Below are 17,036 nucleotides of genomic sequence, written 5' to 3'. Positions count from 1 at the left end.
TGGACTAGCAGCATCCCTGGCCCAGTATCTTATCCCAGGCATCCCACTCAAAGTGCACTGGAGCACCCTGCAGACAGGTGCAGCTCATGCTGGCTGTCAGCAGCTCCAAGGGGCTGGGCACAGCAGATGGGAATAGGTAAATCCTGGCTTCATAAGGGGAAGAGGAGAATGTCTGAGACAAGAGGTCACCTGTAAATCATAGGTGAAAGCTCCTCAGCATGAAGTTGCCCCTATGCATCCAGGGGTCTGTGGTGATGCTTGTCTGATCTGGAACACAATTCAAAGGGAAGCACCAGTACAGCACAGGTAGTCCTGGAAAAACCTCCAGCAAGGAATAGTACAAGGTGCTCTGTGACAAGCCTTCACTGATGACACACTGAATGTCAGTTTTTATTTAAAAAAAAAATACTCTAAGGTAAAATTGCAAAGCAGATAAAAAGCCACAGATAACAGGGCAAAAAAATCCCAAATTGCATTAATCTCTTGGATCAGCTTCAGTTTAGATACAAGTTCATTTCCTAAAACCGAGGGCATTTTAATATTATACTTAATCTAGGGGACCTTATAAGAATTTCAGTGGATGATGAACTTCTTTGTGATTATAAAACAAGAGATAAAGCAAAGTATGCACTAGATTAATATTGCTCAAATTTTCACTTGATATAGTTCAAACCCAGAATGTACCAGTCATTAGGAAAGCTCAAGTGACTAGAACAAAACTCAGACTTTTCCCAGTTTAAACGACTCAGTTTGTAAATGAATTTCTGCTACTATCCCTGTCTTCTGGGGTCATCATACTAAATCCAGGCTTAAACCAGCACCACTTTCTACAACAGCTGTGGAAGGTGGCTCTCTCAAAGGGGCTCTGCCCAGATACTCAGTTCCCCTGCAAGAAAAGGAAGGAGTGGGCTGAGAGGAGCTGGGAAGTCAGCTTTGTTCCCTCATTGCATCCAATATTCCTCTGCTCCTAGGCAGAAATTTACAAAAACGAAGACAATCTCTTCCTCCAGAAAGCTGAGACAGAGTTCCCTGCCAATCTCACTTTATTTCCACTACTCGCTCTGTGAAAATAAGAGCTACATATGGTCTACCACACCCCATGTAACAAGATACTGATGTCAAATGGCCAGGCAAGGGGAGCTAGTGTTTTTGCAGATGCTTCTCACACAGAAAAAAACCCCACAAATTCCTGATCCAGGATGTTCAGATCATGGATTTGCATTGATAGAAAAATGACCAGAACAGAGATGTGATGTGGTGTACTTTGTAGTTTTCGAACATGTGCATTTTGAACACATGCACTCTGAAATAGTTTAAATGTTTTCTTTGAATTATTCATCTGAATGATCCATTAGGGGAAAGCTCATAGAAGCGGCTACAAAATGAGTCCTTCAGCTATTTATTACAGCTGGAAGGATGCAAAAAGAATTTGTGCACTTAATTTCCTGAAGAAACAGATAGCATTCCCTTCCAAAACCCTGTCTGCACGGACCATTTTTGATCTGTTTAAAGAACTGACAGTAATGCATCTCTGCAAAGCTTCCACACGCTCCTACAAAAGACCAATTAGCATAAATTTAAAATCTAGGTAAAGGGTGTAAACGAGGAAAAGAAACAACTGCATCACTTCAGGGACCTGCTATGAGTGTTCTTACTTTTTGTATTTGCTCAGCTATTTCCCTAAAAGAGTTTTTTAGAAATATAAAATGTGATGTAGTCTACACTACATGCACTTATATAATCTTACATGTGTAAGTGCATACATATGGGTATGAATAGAGTCATAGATTGTTCAGATTACAAAGGACCTCTAAGATCATTGAGTCAAACTGTTAACCCAGCACTGCATATAAATGTATATATATTTGTATCTATTTACACACGTAAGAAATTAAGAAAAAAAATTAAACTGCAAAACCCCAGAAGCTTTTGACCACATCTTGCTAGAGGCACTGCACAATAACATCCCTGGAGTGGGCTGTACAGACACTTGTCAGGAAAGGTTTGTCCTGTGTTGACTTTGCTCAAGGATGGGGTGGGGAATGGCTAACATTTGAAGAGCCCTTTCAACTTTACCTTCCATGGATGGATGAAATCTGGAAGCATTTGAACTGAATTTCGTTTGGCTCAGCCAAGTCTGGCTGCTGAGTATGGCTATATATGAGAAATGCATCCTAAGATACACTGACATTCAAAATGAGTATCTCTGTGGGAGAGCAAAGTCCAAATTCTTGAGGATTCCATTGCATAATTAGTTTTAAGAAGGGTTTTGAAAATCTCCAGAATTAAAGCAAATCCCAAAAAATAATTTGAAATTTTTTTATTACTAGAAAGTTTATTTGAATTCACAGCCAACAACATCATTCTATACAGTGAGCTGGTGAAAGCTTCAGCATGAGCTATTTTAGAACCTTATATTAGTTGGATAGCTGTGCTACTTATAAATTCCTAGAAAGGTTCCCAAAAGGATCATGAATAGCAAAACACCACAGATCTCTTGGCATACCACTTCAGCTTTCTGAACTTCACAATTTCACATTGACTAAATTGATTTCCAGGCAGCGTAAAGGAATCCAAGCCTCAAGTCTCATTTCAAAAGCCAATGGTATCCACTGTAGTTTGGACAAAGATATGTCATGCTCCTTTTATGCCTGTTGCTAGAGCCTTTAATTATTTGCTCTCCCCTTCTTGCTCGAGTTTCTCTCTATTCATCAGGGCTGGATCAGCCTTGTGGCAGGCATGTGGGACCTGCAGTTCCAGTTTATAATCATTATCAGAAAAGAAGTCAAAGATAAATCACTTAAAAAGCAATCTGATTGACAGAGAAATGAATCTTTTTGCTGAGAAAACAGCACAAAATTGTGTCCAATAACAGTCATGATTCACAGCCTGATTTTTATTCTAGTCATTAATGGCCATTAACGAAGCAATACAGAGCAGCTGTGCCTGCTATTCTGCAGAGATAACTACTCCATCTAGAGCACTGGGGAGATCTCAGCGACTGCAGGATGGCACCACGTGGTGCTTGGTGAGTCCAACAACAGCGCTTGCCAGCTGGCACGAGAATCCCTATCACCAGCTATTGCTGGGATGGTCCCTCTGTGCACAGCAAATGCTGCTGGAACTGAATGCTAAGGGGCTGCTCCACAGCCAGGAACAAGTATTGGATATGATGGTTCTAAGACTGGCACAGGTCTTCTTAGACACCACTGTGGGCTGGGAATGAAAACGTTGGAAAATGAAGGAAACAGTAGATGTTATTAAAAATGTGATGAACAGTGAAGCGTGGCAAACAGTTGATGCTACCTTGAGAGGTTTGAGACTCATCTAGCTGATAAGCTGCTCAGCCTTCTGATGGCCATGTGAAGATGCATGCAAAGGCTGGTCAAACACCAGAACAAACATGGGCTGAAACTGGACTCAGCGTAAGGCTGGAGCAACTACACAGACAACCATACCACTACTTCAGATTTGCACTGCTATACCTGAAAACAGAATCCTCTTGCACATGGTTTGTACCAGCATTCATAGCCCAGAGGAGGATAGATTATTTTTTAAAACAGATTCAGCAGGATCCCATGTCCATACTGTGGTACCATGGCAGGAGAGATTAGAAAGCTGAGCCAATAAAAATATCCCAAGAGCATGTAATTATACTCTGTAGGCCACATCATGATTGCAACCACACTAGGGAACATCAGGAGTATAACTTCTGAAACTACTGGTGCTAAATTGGTGCAAAGTTAACACAAGGCTGGAACCAGTTGTTACAAAAAAAAAAAAAAAAACAGCCTGGTTTGGCTAATCACTGCCAAACACTGAGGGAAAACATCTTAAGTAGGAAATCTTGGATATTCTACCATCTTACAGACAGCACAGAGGAGAAAACAGAGGTGAGACCCTATGCCTGTATGTATGGCTTCTCTGGAAAGAGGGCTTGAGGGAGAAGTCGAAATGGTGTAAAAGAATGTCATGTGGGAGCTTTATTTCTTGCACTGGATACTCAAGACAGATTTTTGGCTGCCCCTCCTGATTTTATTCTTACACATAAAAATGATTACATTTACATCTTTGGCCTTTTATTTGGAGAGTGTTGTATCTACAGGAGATGAAAATAGGTAAATGGCAGAAGCACCCTGCAGCACTCCTCATGAAGATCTGTGTAGACTTCATTTCCTTGCAATATACCTCTGGAACAATGGAACATTTTCATTTTGAAAAATATAGCAAAGCAAATTAGGAAGAGGAAATGCCAAATATCCTTCCTTTGTTTTCTTTTACTAGACTAGTAGATATTATGAGTGCATAGTAAGAAGGGGGATGGGAAAAAGCAAAGACCAGCAGAAGAGCAACAAAACAAGATGATACAGAAGATCCCTATATTTCACTTTCCTTCTTATGCCTTCTTTTTAGAGGAAAACTCTTCTTTATTATATGTTTATAAGTAAAATCCAATCACAAGCCTTAAATGTGTTGCAATACAGAAATAGGTTGTATTAGTTTGCATAAATGTTATGCCAATGTAACCCCTCTGCCAGAGGAAGGAACAAATAGTGTAAATGAAGCTGATACCTGGTCCAGCATCTTCAGATGCAAACTGAGACATTCAAGTGATGCATATTGCTCAAAGTGACAAATCACATCTATAGCACTGCAGTGCTCAGGACTCTGTGCAGAGGAACTGACTGCATCAGCAGATGATCTGTAATCTGGGCTAAACAAGAACCTTCATCAGCACAGGTGACAGCTAAAATTAGCATGGACAAAACTGATGAAAACATGACAGTGAAGTCCCAAGATGAAAAACAGATTATTCACTGTCAGGGAAAACAATAGGTAGGACATAAAAACTGTTACAAGGTGACAGTGTGTGTAGTGGAAGGAGCTAAAGAAGAAAATAGCAGTAGAAGAGAAAGTAAAGCCCCTTGGGGAAAACACAGTCATCAGGGATAAAAGGATGCCGACAGTAACACGAGGGGTGAAAACAAGGAAAATTGAGAGACTGAGAGTAGAGCTATACAGAAGGAAGAAATGCTCCATGTGAGAATGACATTGGACAGCCAAGAAAATGAGAACTATCACTATACAAAGGTAGTTATTGTAAAGGTTTTCTAATATATGGCACCAAATATATCAAATACAAAAGTGTCTAGGAAAGGACTTGCTCTAACAAAAAAGACCATAATTGCCTGGCATGCCTATTAAATTTCTTAAGATGGAGCATGCAAGGAATACTTTAAGCAGACAAGGAAGACTGCATCTCACAGAAGTCACTAGTGTACCTCTGGGCAGGCAGCGAGAAAAATAACACACCAGAAAATATATATTTACTGATAAGGTCTCAGAGGTAACTTCTGGTGAACTTTCTGTTAGTGCATGGCTCTTACTTCTCACTAAGCAGCCCACTTTGTCACAGAGATTCACAGCTCCAGGGAGGCTGGCTAGTTGCAGGGCTTGCAGTGTTTGCAATCAAACACTTCACTTGCTATGGAACAAAAGTGCTTACAAATCCTTTGTTAAATAAATATGAGAAAGTATACAGTCTAGGAAATTGCATTCTGCTGAGAAACACTGCATAAGTGAAAAAGATGTTACATTCGGTGAGAAAATTATATGCTGCAAATAATTCATTCAGCTATAATAAGTAGCTTCAAAAGAGGAGGTCAGTAAAATCCTGGTGAAGGATACTTTTACCATCTACTTCATATTCATTTTCAGCATAACTGTTATTACTTTATGTGATACTATAACAGCCACAGACAGCTGAAATAAAACAGAAAATGACAATGAACAGGTTCTCCATGGCATTCACTGCCATAAATTAACAATAAGGGATATGATTTATTTTACTGTGGGTTTCTTGATATCCATGAAACCCATCTAAGGTCAACACAAATTGCTAGGGAGGGGAGTGGGAGACAAAAAGCAGGTGGGGAGGTGGGGGTGAAAGGGAGAACGTGACATTTCAAATCCAAAGGAAATTACAGTATCTCAGTTTTCTCTCATTCCAATGGGAATTTATTAAACATTTTGGTTAAACACCTCTCCCCCTCCCCCCCCGAAAAAAAAAAAGACTGTTTTTAAAGTGTCTGCTTTTTACTGTCTTTATGTTCTTAAATAGGAAATACTATTATGGTGATAGTGTATTTCAACTGCTAATTGGTATGTGGTATGATCCAATTTACATTTTGAAGCTGAATGTAATTTTAAAACACTGGAATATCTGATTCAACAAGGAACATTAAAAGACACATTTCCATTGGATTTTTTTTTTTTTTAGTCATTCTTGGGGAACATTTCAATGCAGATGAAATGCATGCTTTTTAGAGGGAAAAAAACATTCTCAGGAAGCGTGTAGCCAGTTCTACTTGTTGAGCTTCACTAGCTTTATACCAGCCTTGCTATTAGTGGCACAAGCTATCTCACAGAGTGCAGGGTAGGCCAGAGAGGCCAGGAAGACCAAGAAGGTCTCCCACCAGTCCCAGCACCCCTGTGCTGCTGGCTCAGCTGCCAGCACCACATGTACCCCATCACTCCCTACCAAAGCAGATTTCTGAACACTTTTTTAAAAAACCTATTCCCCTACCTTGGTGAAGGTCAGGCAATCCTTGTCTTGATCTTTATCCTTTATTTCAAAGTCGTAAAGTGCTTTGCCCTGAGGTGGAGCTTGTGGGAGGGGCTTGATGCACTGGATGTAGCTGGCAGGGAAGAAGCCGTGGTTGCCATTGAGCTCGCCATGGTACCAATTCTCGTCCACCTTGCGCCGCAGGATGATGATGTCCCCCTTGTTGAACTTGAGGTCACCAGGCTCTTTTCCCTCATATGTGTAGAGGGCTTTGCCATAGGGAAGCTGAGAAACAGTCTAGGGAAACAAAACAAACATCTTTAAGCAACCTCCAGCCAGCACCAGTATCTTTCTTAGAGTCATTATTTAGCTAGAAGCAAACTGATCAGCCATGATCATTTACCAAATTGCCCCAATGACTGCAGCCGACTGCCACATAATGCTCTATGCTGGATCTCAGGAAAACTAGGATGTACATGATGGTAAGGCTGAGAAAGTAGGTGTGTTACATCAGAGCAGTCACTGTCCATCTCATGTAGCTCAGCTGAAACCTGCAGTACCTCTTACACCACCAAACAGCATAACTTAATTTGCAAAATATCCTATGTAAGCAGAACTATATGTTTAAACAACTAAACCTGGACATGTCTAAAGGTAAAATGTTAGACATTTTGACCTTCGGGGTTGCTTTGGTTTCTGAAGCTCGGAAGAGATACAAAACAATACAAGCTTGATGAGTCACAGGGTTATAAAAGCTGGCAAACTGTTAATTTTTCACTGCATTTGTTTGAGCAACTCCAAACGTTTTTGAGTTTGAAGCTTTTTGTTTAGCTTTTGATTCTGTAACCAAATACTCTTATTTCTTTCAAAATCCCCAAGTCTCATGCTACTCACTGAGGGCTACTGTAAAACAGTTATAATATTCTTTGTTGCTAATGAATTAATGTCCTTGTGGAAAAGTGGGGTAGGCAGAATGCCTCAAATCTTCCTTTTAGAACTAAAAAGAGCTCTGAAGGTCTCACTGTCATTAAAAGAATTAAACAAACTTACTAAAACGTCATGGCCCATGAGAAAAAAAAAGCCTAAAAAGTTCATTGTATGGTATGATAGAAGAGTGCAACCTATTTGATGGAAGCCACTTGAATGTGAGGAATTCTTCTCAGAGTTCATTTTGTCCCAGTGAAAGTTAGATTATCTCACCCAGGCTGTGTCTGCATGGATAATGTTTTGGTGGAAGTACCGGTCTACGCAGTCCCTGTCCTCGTCTACTTGGTCCTCTTCTTGCTGAGTCCCACAGAGCAGGGACTAACTGTGTTGGACACAGATTTCTGCTGCTTTGTTCCTGTGACATTTCTTTAACCCATACTGGAGTATAAAACGTGTATTGCTGTATTATCTTATACCATTTTTCATTTTATTGAATTCAAACCAAGAGTCAGCTTGCAAATACATGGTAGCACATAACACAAGGGATGTTAGAGGGATCCTGTAAAATCAACCTTCTGTAAGAAGGCTTTTTTTTCCAGAGTTGTATTAACAAAAATTACACAGTTTTCTTTGCATACACATACCTTTGATTAGTCTGTTCCCTGCTGTGCATCATGCCTGTCAATGGGGTGTCCTACACGGACAATGAAAAAGTAAAGCTATATTTAATAAAACACCCTGGTATTCCCCCAGGTGTTTCTTATGCCTGTACTTCTCGATGACATTCCTGTGCCTAAAATAACACTCTGATGATTTCCCCAGGGGGAAGGTGGAATGGCCTGACAGAAACACTGCATTTCCAGAAAATGAGATACTGGGATGAATTGTCACGGTATTTGTTAAAGCCACAAGCAGAGGCATTTTCCAGTTCTGATGGGTGCATTAAATGGACCTGCTCTGGTGGGGTGAGTTTTATGCTCTTACACCTGCATCTTTTGGCAGGAGGAGGAGAAGCACAGCCCACTGCCTGCCGCTGCCTCCGCCCGCTTCTGGGCACCAGATGGTCACTGTGGCAGGCAGACACCGTGCTGATCAAAGAGGAACTTTCTTCAGTGCACCTTCACACACAGGTGTTAACTTACTTATTTTTAATGGGAAAGGCTTTAGCAGCTGCGCAGGTCTAGGAAAGCTGTGTGACAGATCTTTTTGCCTTCAGCCCATAGTGAAGGGGATAGGCAAACAGACTCAGGTCTTCAGAGAACTATCCATGCTGTCTGGAGGGGGATTTAATTTCATTCAGATGTGTCCCTAGTTCTAACTTTTCCCATTAGCAATTTGCAGTTCCTCTGTTTGCTCTGTATTCTTCTGGATTTTGCTGTATCTGAATGGAGCTACCCACTTAAATACCAGTTATTTTGGAAGCTCCTTCAAACATAACTAAAAAGGCATAAAATTAACAGCCAGCTAACAATCAAACAATCTCTGGCAAATCAGTGGCAGCATCCTACTGATATTTTTCTCTCTTCCAGGATGGTTATTTCCCTTGAAAGCAAAGCTTTGGCCCCCTACACAGCATTTTAAAGATTAAGTATACACTACCATCAAACTCCTTAGGTAAGGCACAGATTGCATTACTCATTTGAAAGTAGGAAAAAAACCCCACACTAAGCTGAAAAACTACAGAGCCTTGTAGTAATTTAGAAATAAAAGAATCACTACTTTAATTCATGCTGGGAGAAGACAGTTTATCAAAGTAAGAGTAAGACTACTGCCAGGTGCACACTGCTGATCCAGAAACATTCCTGGCAAACACGCTCTGTATCACTTACCCTAGACAGGACCTTCCTAATCCCAAGATTTTTGTAGCAATTGAAGGTCAGATCAGTTTATTTACTTTTCAGCCACTTTATCTTACGAAGCCTAAATTTACTGTGTAGAAAGGCAACAGCCCCCACTGTTCTGAAGAAGAGCCCCAGTGGTACAGAAGAATAAAGTGGATTTTACTCCATCCAGTCCACACACTTCATCAATGAAATTTTTATGCAACACGTGCTGGGCTTTTATTGATAATTAATTGATCTGGCTAGAAGATGATTCAGGTCCCTGTTTCTGCCTTCACATGATGAAAATGTAGACTTTAAAGAAAAACCAACTGCCAGACATAAATTTGAAATCTGGCATTGCTTTATTTGGAGAACTTGATGTGGGAATTTGCAGTTTAGGTGCTTGTGTTCCTCTTCTCTTTAATGGGCTTATCTGTGGACCATGTTATCTAGGAACTGTCCTATACAGAGAAGATCTGGGCAGCTGACAGTGGGAAGGATTTCCAAAACAAACTGTTCCAATTACCAGCTACAGCTTTTCTAATTCTGAATCACAGCTTTTTGACTAAAAACTCTGTAGAGGCACTTTTTAAGGTGAACATGTTATGTAATGGAAAAGATACCCCCCTACTGAAAAATTGAGACATTTCCCAGCCTTTCTGTAAGGCTCTATGTACCCATTTTGATTTGCGCAACCCATGTAAACCTTGAATTTACTGTGGCCCAGGTACCCATGTCCTCTAATGCTTTCCAAATGAAGCTACTTGATCTGTTCTGAAGCTTTAAGTGTCTGCTCAAATCAATCAAAGAGAGAAATTTAGTATCACAATTACAAAAAAACCAAAACCCACAAAAACCCCAAAATATCCCCAACCAACCAACCCCAAACACCCGAGATAAACTCTTGAATCTTCTTTGATTCTATATTCTGGCCAAAAGATCCAGCTTTCAGTGGACTTTTCATGGTCACATTATATTAATGATTCCTAAGGAGCATATTTTTGCAAGTTCCCCTTTATTACTCCGATTTTTGGTTAATTCATAAGTGAGAAGCAGATCAGATTCAGAAAGTTCCTCTGAACTACATCTGAAAGGAGGGAACATTAAGCATCTTTCAGAAATAGAATAAAAACAATCTCTGCCACTGTTTGTACTTGTAATGTGATTCTTAGAAATCTTCCTCGGATTCTGATTATTTTCCTCATTTACAATCTTTGCGCAGCCAGTTCTGGCCTATCCACCCCCCTCTTCCTCATTTGACTTTCCCAACTCAAAGGAAAAGAGGTCGGCCAGGACTGATATCTGACTGATGTGCAAACTCCCCAAGCCCTGCTGGTGGGCATGTCCTTTCCATTTTATGTTCAGAACCTCGGCTCATGCCCTGTCCTATTTCCCCTCAGGTCTTTGTTCCACGCAACAGCATTTCAGTCAGAAATCATCACCTTCAGAATGCCCAGGTGGTCCTTCCTACAAAACTTTCTAATTTAAAACAGGATATAAAGTATCATCTAAGAGATCAGACTAAAGCAAAGCAGAGACAGGCAAGGTTCAGGCCAGGCAAAGCGCATAGAGGTGTTCCTCCAGCAACTGCAGGAGGCTCATACCTTCCTCTTGCTCCCTGCTTCAGCAGAGCAAAACCTCCTCACCCTTCCTGTGCCCATTCCATGCATGAGCGCTGCCACAGCAACCGCTGGTGGACAACACTGAGCCATACACTTCTTCCCCTGCTCCACCACCTAAGTCCCTGCTCATCCATGGGACCCCATCTTGGCATCTTCTGCCTCACTATGCCCAGGGAGGGGAACTCCCTTTCCAAGCCTGGCCCCAGCAGCATGATGCTGCTCCTCTCCCCATGCCACCCAGCTTCACAGTGTCCACTCCTGCATCCAGGGACCAATGTGGTGGCAGCCTGGCTGTCCCCTGATGAGCTTGGCAGAGACCATCATCCCACTGCCTCCCTCCAAGTCTGCTCTTGACCTGTGCTTCACTGTGAGGAAACCCTGTCATCACCCCCCTCCCCAGCTGCCATGAAATCTGGCTGGGAATAATGCAGGTGGCTGCAAAATTAAACAGCCTCAACATCTGACTGCAAGTGGTTGACTTGCCCTGCTGGTTTATTGTGATGCTAACTGGCATTTGGCTATGAGGTGTATTAAATTTCAAAACTCTGTGTGGGTGTGTATAGAAATAAAAAATTTAAGAAAGGAAGAAAGGAAGGGATGAAGTCACAGCCAATGGCAACTGCCAGTTTCTTTTTCTTGCCACTAAATCCATGCTGGCACAATGCTGAATACTGCCAAAGGTTTCTTTTCTATTTCAGCAATCAATACTGACGTGAAAGCCTGAAGCGTTAATATGCTGAAAATCCCCCTTGCAGAAGACTCAATGATATGTTGGCAACTCAATCATTCTGCATTTGTGTTTCAGCAATGTCAAATGGCAGCAGTTAAGCAGAAACCTGCTGGCAAATTGACAAACAACAGCCATGAAGCAATTAACTGGCAAAGCTGGAGCATTCTTCATTATGTATCCTGAAGAACAAAAGGAATGGGAAAAAACCCAAACATGCATGCTTCTAATAAATTCTCCCAGTAGAAAGCTTAGTAGAATGTGAGCTGCACAGATAGAGTAGGTCTTCAGTTTTCAAAAGTTACAGAAAATAAACATTTCCCCAATGTGCTAAAAAGCAATGCAGACTCTAACTGGGATCACAGCCTGCCCACTTCTGCATACAGGACTTGATGGAGGGAAAAAAAAGGTCTAATGCTTGCCCAAAGTACCATGTGGGTGCCTATAAAACAAGAAATAAAAAATACAATAAATAGGGCAAGGCATCCAGCTGCTAAACCCAGACAGAAATGCTATGATCCAACCCTTCTCTCAAACTAAGTTTGTGACTCCAGCTACAACTCCTCTCTACAAAGCAAAGCAGAGGATTGTTTTTCTGCAGTGTGAAAACCATGTTAATGCTGAAGGGTAATTTCTCTTGCCCAAGCTCTTGTCTTGTGCAGCTCAAGCTATGCAAAGAATGGAAACCTCAACCTCTCTGTTTCAAGGCCTTCTCTTGCACATGGTTCCCTCAAGAGGCAGGTGTGATGCTGCCTGCCCCATGGGAGAGCAGCATCACCTGACCCCTATGCTAAGAAGATGAAAGAATCAAAGAATTTGAGAAATGCAAAAGGTGGAGGAGTATTTAACTCCTCTTTCCCTTTGCTCCATGGCTCTTGATGATCATCTGAGCTAGTGGTGAAGCAGGAAGGGATAAAGCCAAACAACCTCAGAACACAGTCCTGGAACAGCCTCATAAGAACACTGCTAGGGACAATATTTTCTTTTTTTTTTTTTTAAGCCTGTAATAAGTCAGTTTAGCAAAACACACTGGCATGTTGCTTGTTGCGGTCCTTCAAAATTCTCCAACATCTATCTCCATATCCCCCATACTCCAAATATATTTCTGAAGAGTCTGTTCCTCTGCATGAATGTATATACATCTATCTCTTTCATCAAGAACTATCAAGTGTAAACATCCAAACTAAATTAAAAGTCGATAAAGAAGAAAAGGAAAAAGTAATGAAAAGTAATTAAAAGCATGCACATCTCAGTGGTAAAATACAGTTAAATACAAGCTATTACTATAGAGCATAAATAATAATTAAAATACATACTGCTAATTTTTTGCTCCATTGCTCTGAAGCATCACACATTAGTCTGAATTTCCCAGTCTATATAAGAAAAGATTCAGTGGTGATGGTTTGGACTGAATTTACATTTTCCAACTGGTAGGAAACTCCCCACAAACAGGCTGGGTAGCACTTCAGCATATGGTTTCTTGACACTCATAAGAGCTCTGCAGAAATCCCAGCAGCTGTGCTGGAGAGGACAGAGGATTGCGTGATGGAGCATCCATCAGCAGGACTGCTGAGGAGGAGATGGGCTACTCCCTGTAACTACCCTATTACTGGGATCTTGGCATCCAAAACCCCCATTCAAATCAGCTGAGAACAATTTAAATCATGAGCCTGCTTGAATCCCTTTAGGACAGAAAAGTGGAAGGTAGTCTGGCACAACAAACAATTCCATTGTGGTGGCAATGACAGCTGTGTCTGCTGGACTTGGCAGGGGCAGCAGGGACTGTGCACTGTCCAGTTGCTCCTCACCATCCTGCCTGCTGCACTTTCTCTCAGTTTAACACTTTTCCAGAGCAACAACTTTCATCTAAATTAAAAGATGCCTCTAATCAGCCCTAGGAAGCAGGAGAACACTTGTACATGCAGCAAGCTGAAGAAACAAGGGGTCGAGGCAAACTTCAGCTAGTGCTGTTAAAACAAAAAATGTATACTACCGCCAGATCTGTGACCTGCAGTTTTAAGTGGCTTTTTTCCTCAAGAGGAACTTTCAGGGTGACAGATCATAAATAATCATCATCATCATCATCATCATCATCATATCTCAGAGCAAAAACTCTCAAATGTGCTTTGTCTTCTGTGTAAGATGGTTCGTCTTACGTGCAGTGATTCAGAAGTACAGGTCACCTGTCCAACATATCCCAACAGTGACACTGCAGCATTTGCATTCACAGAAAGCTAATTACAGGAAAATAAATCAAAGAGACTCTAAATTTGCACAAAGCAGCAAAGACAAAACCTGGTTATATCCTATTAGTCAGCTCTGTGTGACGGATCAGTAAAATCCTGAAAAAAGTATTTAAGATGACAATAGAAACAGCACCATGGAGAATGAAAACTGAATGGAATAGTTTATATACTCTGGAAAGTGGCATGTTTATTGATAGTGCCGTACAGGTATTAATTAATCACAATAAAAATAAAACTTCTTAGCTAAAGTTTTACTGTTTTATTTGACTAAATGGTTAACTAATACTTAGGCCCTGACCCTTGCTGATGGTGCTGCAGATGGGCTGCTGTCCTTGTGATATCTGAGGACACATGCAGACAACATGCATGAGGCGGGTAAATCCTTTTCCAAAACTAAAAGGTCTTGAGAACGTCGCTACACATTTGCAAGAGGTAGCCTTTATATATGGAGAGGAAGTGTCCAAACAGATTAGGAGCCTATCTTCTATTTCCAGAAATGACTTCTGCAATTAGCATGAAGATAACAAGGGAATTGCTCAACAGATGGAGCACGAAGGCGGGCAGGTACAGCATCATTCTAGCACATCGACATTGCTGTCCAATGAACAGGCAACAACAGTGCTCACCACCCCAGAACAGCACAGGATGGTGCTCATCCTCTTCAGCAATGGGCCGATGGAGCATGAACTGATCTTCCAAGAGAGCAGTGTCTGCTGAGGTTATTTTGTAATTTATCTGGCAAACAGGCACAACTTGCATTTCACCTTATAAGGTCCACATTTGTACATAGCAAGATTAAATAATGTTTCAAAGTTTCTCTTAGTAAATGCAGTTGATGCATGCAGCACAACTGGGAAAAAGACAGCAGGCTTTCCACTGCACAGCTTGTCACATAGGTCTGTCTGGAATTTACCAATATCAGAGCTGAGTTAGTTTTACTGTCCAATGCCATTTCTCTTAGAAACATTCACAACTTGAATGCAAGAGTGCATCTGACCTCACAATCACAGCTAATAGCTTCATGTCCTCTGCACATCTCACATGGCTTCAGCCCCTCACTCACTATTTATCAATATTTACACATTCAAAGATCTCTCTTTCTTAGTAACCCATTGTTTAAGTGTTTTCAAACTACATGCTCTCCTATTAAACAACACGTGATATTTAGGGTCAGGTTGGATTTCCAGCAGTGAATTCACAGTTATGGCTGCCCAGAGAACTAGTGGGTAACACCAGCCACCTGTTTAACCCTGTCAGCACAAAGTCCCTCCCCTTCTGCAAAACCCAAATGCTTCCAAATTCTCTGCTCTTTAATAAGTGGTACCATGAACACACTGCTGGAATTGTAGGTCACTTTCTGGTTTCAGTTGAACCACTTTAATTCCACTGATCTTGATGAAGCCGTGTGGGTGTATAGAAAATTCCTACCTGGTATAAAGATTTGTCTTTCAAACTAATCTTCTCAAGTAACCTTCTCAAGCAATCAAATTATCTTTTCAAGTAATCTTCTCTGAAACAAAGCTGAATATTTGGCAGCCTCTACCGAGTGAAATATTAAGTGATGTCTTGTTCTGGCCATAGTCGTAACCAAAGCTAGGTTCTAAGAATCTAAGGTGTCCTTCACCTTTCAGGGAGAAAACATTCACTGGATCCTAAGGACCAGATTTGACCCTTATAATCCTGTGCAGGGATCTCAGTGAAAGGATTGGCTGCTGCGGCAATCACAACCAATAGCTGACACAACTTCTAAAGCCAGGTATGCAGTGTGGCTTCCTGAGAAACCATCAGACAAAATATGCCTCAGCTGACTGCTTCACAAGGGCAAGAGCCAGCAAACACTTCCTGAGCTTCAGGAACTGGTGGTGGGTTAACACAGAAGAAATGATAAATAACAGAAAAAATACATTTTCCAGTGCAACTTTACTAAGCAAATTGACAGCCATGTGCTATTTGAGCAATTCAAAGAGAAAAGACAGCACAGTTGGCTACATTTAACCTTCCAGAGCCACCAATAGAGATAAATCAAGTTGGAGCTCCCTTGAAGCTGCAGAGAAACACAAAAAATCCTCCTTATATTCAAGGCATTAAAACATTATATATTTAAGGTTGCCTTGTGTTCCTAATTCAAAGTGTCTTAAAACCTTTAAATAAACATGAAATCTCTCATCGATTACTCCCCAGATGACACCACTTTGGTCAGAATCATGACCCAGTTTTCCCAGCCACCTGACAGAAACAGTCCTTGCTTGCTTTTTAATAAAAGAGATGAGTTGCCTGTGCAATTTTGAGAGCCTTAACTTTTTTCAGGCTTCTTCACTTCCACAACGGCAGCATTTACAGCTCTGGAATTTTTCCACAGTTCCTTATGCTGTAGGTCACAGCAAGAAAAAAAGAACACTTTGGGGAAAATACAAGAAGTATTGCATTAAAGTCCATAACATGAATCTCTGGTGTAAGTGCTTCATTTGATCTTTCCTGGTGGAGGCTGACAAAGCATGGGATAGCTTACATTTTCCAGCAGCATCTTTGTAACTCTGCTATGCAGCCCAATACCTCTGGTTTACTTTCCAGCCTTTCCACATCTTTCTTTTTGGCTCCTTGCCTTGTGACTCAAGTGTTTCCTAAGCAGAAACCCTCTCTCCACTTCCACTCCAGCAAAGACTTTATGGTCCAGTCCTGCTACAACTCATCAGAGCTGGGTTTCCTCCTGACAGAGACCAGGCAGGTCACAGCTCAGACGTCCCACTCCCAGACCCTGCTTTTTTGGGACTTTTCTATGGCAATTTTTTCTCTTACCTGGACTACAGAGAGGGGAGAGGGGTAAGGAAGGGCCTGGAGATGAAGCTGCCCTAAAAATGGAGCAGGCAGGTGTATTTACCATCTGGCAAAGCTCCCAAAGCTCAACAGAGGGAGCCCCACTCCGGTGAATCTTGCCAGGATTGCTAGCAGTAGAGAAGAGATATTATTATTATTATTATTACTACTACTACTACTATTAATAATTTTTTACAAACATAAATTCACGCCAGGAAAATCTTTCTCCTCTCTTTCTCCCTCCCTTCCTTCACATAAGTATTAACTTAAAGGTTACCCAAAAGCTTCTTCCATCATTTCAATCACTAAGGA

General features: G+C 41.3%; 1 protein-coding gene across 1 annotated transcript in view; it reads right to left on the bottom strand.

The window, feature by feature from the left end:
• SH3RF3 (SH3 domain containing ring finger 3) overlaps positions 1–17,036 on the bottom strand; it is a 242,854-nt gene that overhangs the window by 82,318 nt on the left and 143,500 nt on the right. The window contains exon 5 of the mRNA XM_062487937.1: positions 6,587–6,850. Within this exon, the coding sequence (XP_062343921.1) occupies positions 6,587–6,850 (264 nt within the window). The remainder of the gene's footprint in view (positions 1–6,586; positions 6,851–17,036) is intronic.

The sequence above is a fragment of the Cinclus cinclus genome, chromosome 2, assembly GCF_963662255.1.
Source record: "Cinclus cinclus chromosome 2, bCinCin1.1, whole genome shotgun sequence".
NCBI lineage: Eukaryota > Metazoa > Chordata > Aves > Passeriformes > Cinclidae > Cinclus > Cinclus cinclus.
Note: the sequence above shows the minus strand (reverse complement) of the source record. Positions and strands in the feature narration are given on the sequence as shown.